Source organism: Andrographis paniculata, chloroplast (genome assembly GCF_009805555.1).
Source record: "Andrographis paniculata chloroplast, complete genome".
Classification (NCBI taxonomy): Eukaryota; Viridiplantae; Streptophyta; class Magnoliopsida; order Lamiales; family Acanthaceae; genus Andrographis; species Andrographis paniculata.
In genome coordinates, this window is record NC_022451.2 from 2501 (window position 1) to 7500 (window position 5000).

General features: G+C 31.9%; 4 protein-coding genes and 2 non-coding genes; 2 read left to right on the forward strand and 4 right to left on the reverse strand. All coding sequences in view use genetic code 11, as the record gives it.

Moving 5' to 3' along the window:
- matK (maturase K) overlaps positions 1-850 on the reverse strand; it is a 1536-nt gene extending 686 nt beyond the window's left edge. The window contains exon 1 of the mRNA in view: positions 1-850. This exon is cut by the window's left edge and continues 686 nt beyond it. Within this exon, the coding sequence (YP_008592469.1) occupies positions 1-850 (850 nt within the window).
- trnK (UUU) overlaps positions 1-1593 on the reverse strand; it is a 2504-nt gene extending 911 nt beyond the window's left edge. The window contains exon 1 of one tRNA in view: positions 1557-1593.
- A 347-nt stretch (positions 1594-1940) lies between these two features.
- Positions 1941-3059, reverse strand: rps16 (ribosomal protein S16). One transcript has 2 exons: positions 3020-3059; positions 1941-2167 (listed from the first exon to the last, which is right to left on the reverse strand). The coding sequence occupies exons 1-2, from the start codon at positions 3057-3059 to the stop codon at positions 1941-1943; spliced, it is 267 nt and encodes an 88-aa protein (YP_008592470.1).
- Positions 3060-4058: 999 nt separating this feature from the next.
- Positions 4059-4130, reverse strand: trnQ (UUG). Its single transcript has one exon. It is a non-coding gene; the product is annotated as a tRNA-Gln (tRNA).
- A 330-nt stretch (positions 4131-4460) lies between these two features.
- On the forward strand, positions 4461-4652 carry psbK (photosystem II protein K). The gene has a single exon. It carries the CDS (start codon positions 4461-4463, stop codon positions 4650-4652), a length of 192 nt encoding a protein of 63 aa, YP_008592471.1.
- Positions 4653-4993: 341 nt separating this feature from the next.
- Positions 4994-5000, forward strand: part of psbI (photosystem II protein I) — a 111-nt gene continuing 104 nt past the window's right edge. Inside the window, exon 1 of the mRNA in view lies at positions 4994-5000. This exon is cut by the window's right edge and continues 104 nt beyond it. Within this exon, the coding sequence (YP_008592472.1) occupies positions 4994-5000 (7 nt within the window).

The following is a 5000-nucleotide window of genomic DNA, read 5'->3' on the forward strand; positions in this document are numbered from 1 at the left end:
TGAATCTTCTTTGATACCTAATATAATGCATGCAAGGTTCCTTGACCAACCATAGGTTCGCCTGAAAATTCTTAACCTTAACTAAAAGGTTCCTAAGACGTTCTATTTTTCCATAGAAATAGATTCGTTCAAAAAAAACTCCAGAAGATGTCGATCGGAAATGAGAAGATTGGTTACGTAAAAAGAAGAAAATGGATTCATATTCCCATACATGAGAATTATATAAGAATAAAAAGAATCTTTGATTTCTTTTTGAAAAAGAGGAATCGGCTTTCTTTGGCCTACTACTAAGAAGAGTATTCCAATTACAATACTCGTTGAGAAAGAATCGTAATAAATGCAAAGAAGAGGCATCTTTTAACCAATAGCAAAGAGCTTGAACCAAGATTTCGACATGGACAAAGTGGGGTATTTGTATATCTAATAGAAGATATAAATGTGAAAAATTGTCTTCTAAAAAGGGAAATATCGAATGAAGTGATCCTAAATTCTGAAATTTGACTATTTTTTTCCCTTCTAGACAAGATATGAATTGTAGAGAAAATGGAATTTCCACAATCAAAGCAAACCCCTCGGATAGAATTTGAGAATATAAATTCTTGTTGCGCGCCAAAAAAGGATCTTTGTTAGAATCATTAGGATAAATAAGAAATTGACACATTCGAATAATTAACCGTTTCACAATTAGTAAACTGGATTTATTCCCATAACCCCGATTTTCTGAAAAAATAGATCTACTCAAACCATGATCATGAGCAAACCCATAAATATACTCCTGAAAGATAAGTGGATATAGGAAGTCATGTGGTTGAGATCTCTCTAGCTGTAAATATCTTTGGATTTTCTCCATTGGAACTTCTACTTGAATCAAAGGTAGAAGGTTTTTTGAGTTATCAAATAATACATAGTGCGATATAGTCAAAACAAGGTATTCTATATTCTAGTAAGAATAGATAGCTCAGACAGGTAAACTTATCAACAGATTTTCCACTCTCTCTTTTTTGATTCATTTCATTTAATTCGTCTATGTTATAGGATAAGAAGATGTTTGGAAATCTTTTATTTTTTAAACCTAATCGCTCTTTTGATTTCGGAAAAAACTTTTATTATCAATATACTGTTTCTTTTACACACACATCTCCATTCCATAATAGAGAATGCCAATAGTTAGGATTCATTTTAAAAATATAGAATCCACTCGTGAGGGGAGAAGCCCTTCCCGTCCCAGGCACTAATCCATTTTTAACGTCTAATTAGATCGGGAAATTATTCAAATTAAGAACCGAAGCTGGTTGCTTTTTCTTTCTGATAATTAATTAATTCAAAATTGAAGACATAGGGCCCTATCCATTTATTCATTCGACCTAACTTTATTTTGTTTCGCTCCAAGAATTCGAACAGGGTTTTGTACCGATCCAAAAAATGAAATATACTCAGAACTCGCTATTAATACGACATGCTATTTTTTCTATTTCTTCCCTTTCAGGATCAGTCGCGGTCTTCTAAAGCATACCAAAGGTATGGACGAATTTTTAACTTCATCAAAATGTGTAAAAGATTCTAGTCGCACTTAAAAGCCGAGTACTCTACCGTTGAGTTAGCAACCCGAAGAAAATATAGATTAAAGAAAATTTCAGCTGCACTAAAAAAAAAAACGGATTTTCAAATGAATTCGAAACATAAAAATGAATTGATTAGATGAAAATGCAAGAAATTCTCAGATAAGGGAAAAAAATATACATAATTCAAAAATTGATAAAGTTAGGGTACGAAAATTAATAGACCCCGTTCACTTATCATGATGAATTATATTTGTTCACTACACTGTTGTCAATAGAAATAGTAGAAAAGAATACAGTGGAAGGGGAGTAACTCAAAAAAAAAGCATAGAAAAACTATACAAAATAATATACAAATCGATACCCCCCCACGGTATTTCTTTAATTGAATCTCATTTGATTAAACGGAAGTTCATTAAAAACTTCTGCTTTCTTTAAAAGATTCTGAACAGTTTCTGTAGGTTGAGCACCTTTCTCAAGGAAATATAGAATAACAGGAACATTGAAATAAGTTTGATTCTTTATTGGATCATAAAAGCCCACTTTTTGAAGATCTTTTCCTTCTCTTCGGGATCGAACATCAATTGCAACGATTCGATAGACGGCTCATTGGGATAGATGTAGATGAACAATACCCCCCCTAGAACCGTATAGGAAGTTTTCTCCTCATACGGCTCCATAAAAAATGATTTGATTCGAGGTTTTGTCTATGTATGCAATTCTAAATGACTTAAAGACGAAATAAGCCTATAAAATAAATTAGACTCTGATTTCCGGCTTTTTTCTTCCTGAAAATCCAAAGAAACCATTCGTACTCATAACTCAAGTTGTATAACTCTCAAATAGCTCAAAGGAAAAATCTTGAGTCAATTTCATTTCTTGAGTGGTCTTTACACCCTTTTGTTTATCTCGTTTAAGATTCTATTTGGATTCTTTAGTTTTAGTTATTGAGATTCTCAATCCAATTACCAATTAAAAGTGTGTTTCCTTGTTTTTCGATCCTTATTTTAAATCATTGGGTTTAGACATTACTTCGGTGCTTCTTAATCCTTTCAAAATGGCAGCAACATACCCTTTTTTGATTTCTTTCTATCAAAGAATCCCATGGACACCCCGCGATACACTTTAAATGAATCGAAAAAGTTTAACCAATTCAAACAAGTTTTGTTTTTGAATTCGAAACTTGCTCGAATTTCATCCTTTTGATTTCTATCTATCTAAGATAGATTTACGAAGTTATTCCAATTGATTGATTGGCATTTAACCCTAGATACTTATCCCCCAGAAATGAATTAATCCTTTCGGCTCGAGCTCCACCGTGGACTATTTCCAACCCAACAAAAAGAAGGATTCAAGTGTAACAGAACAAACAATGTCGAGCCAAGAGCATCCTCATTCCCAGATAAAGTGAAAATGGTGGATCGAAAAATCCACAACGGATTCTGTCCTTCAAGCCGCACGTTGCTTTCTACCACATCGTTTCAAACGAAGTTTTACCATAATATTTTCCAATAATCCAATTTGGAACCGGTATGGAATTAATTCCATCATGGAATCATGAATAGTCATTGGTTCGAATGTCCATAGACATCGTAATCTAGACTTTGTCTTCCTTATATGATATAAGGGACGATTTTTTCTGAAAAAAGTCTTAGTAAGACAGCATCTTTAAGATCCATTAATATTAATTAATTAATAATATATATTGAATATAATGAGATATATAAACAAATCACTTCTTGAATCTGCATCTTTAAGAAACTGAATAGGATTGATTCAACAATATTGAATTCAATTTTGAATTAATTTGACAAAAATTGGATAATATCTAATAAGGATTTCCTTTCATCTTCTAGGAAGATAGGTCTTTCTTTTTGAATTGATTCATCACTGATTTCATTTAAAATAGATAAAGAGATCAAAGAAAAGAAGAACGAAATCCATTTTTTTTCATAAGATGTATCAAAAAATGATGTAAGTTGGGATTTGAATCTTTATTCTTTTCTTCTTATTATGTTAATAAGAAATAATTGAAAAAAAAAAAAAAAAGAAAATAAAAATAAAAAACAGGGAAGGATTTTCCTATTTATCAGATAAACTGATTATCAGATAGACTGAGGAGTTGTCACTGGTATAGATATTCTAACAGTATACAATAGAAATTTTCAATAATTTAAGGGATCAAAAATGGTTTTCCAAAAACCAAAAATCTCTTGTCATTGAAATAGAACGATACATACCGTCTAACCGAAACATTTCCTCATTTTAGAGGATTCCATGATATGTATTTTGTTTAACAAGGGATTGAGTAATATTTCAATAATCGGTTCTTGTCATAAGTCATAAAAAAAAGGGGATAAGAAAAATCACCCATACCTCAATCGTTCCATAGATTTCCAATTAGTCAAAGACGAAATATGGTATTTAAATTAACTCTTATCTACTCCCTTACTTCTTTCTAAGGGAGTAATGAAGCATAAAAAAAGGATCCAATCCACGCTGGGACGGAAGGATTCGAACCTCCGAATAGCGGGACCAAAACCCGTTGCCTTACCACTTGGCGACGCCCCATTTCAATTTCGAATCTACACCAAGAAATAATAATATTGGTATTGGTTTTTTGTCAACTCCAGTCCCAAAATTTCTATATTTATAGATAAATATTAGTACCAATGTTTATCTATAGATATAGAATTCAACAAAATTTCTTGATCATTACATAGAATTCAATTAAGATATTGTATGAAAGTATCATTTCTTCTATTCTCTTTTGAGAATTGGAGAATTTTTTATTGAGTGGGTTCAAAGAAAAAGAAGGGTTTTTTGTCTACCTTACTTCCTTTTTCCTTATATCAAAAACTCAATTAAAATGCAATTATCTCCAAGAACAAAACGCCTGTTATGCTTAATATTCTTAGTTTGATCTGTATTTGTATTAATTCTGCCCTTTATCCGCATTCGAGTGGTTTTTTCTTCGGCAAATTGCCCGAAGCCTACGCTTTTTTGAATCCAATCGTAGATGTTATGCCAGTCATACCTGTACTTTTTTTTCTCTTAGCTTTTGTTTGGCAAGCTGCTGTAAGCTTTCGATAAGATCCTTAAGAATATCCTAAAAAATCCATGATTTCGGCGAGAAAAAATTTGAAAAATTGATAAAATCCGATAATTTTTAGAGTGTGAACCCTCGATTCGCACACTGAAATTCTTGGATAGTCGGCATAAATCCGGCTTATGCTCATTTCCTCATTTTTGATCTTTTTTCCAAGGAAAGACCCTAACCCTATTTAGGGTCTCACACAAAATCAAATTTTTTTATGAAAAGACAATCTTTTTCCTAGAAAAACCTCATCTCTTGGTGTTTGGTGTAAAAATAGGATATGTGGTATAAAAACGGAAGATCTATTCTCTTTTTTTTATCTTTTGGAGATTGTGTAATGCTTA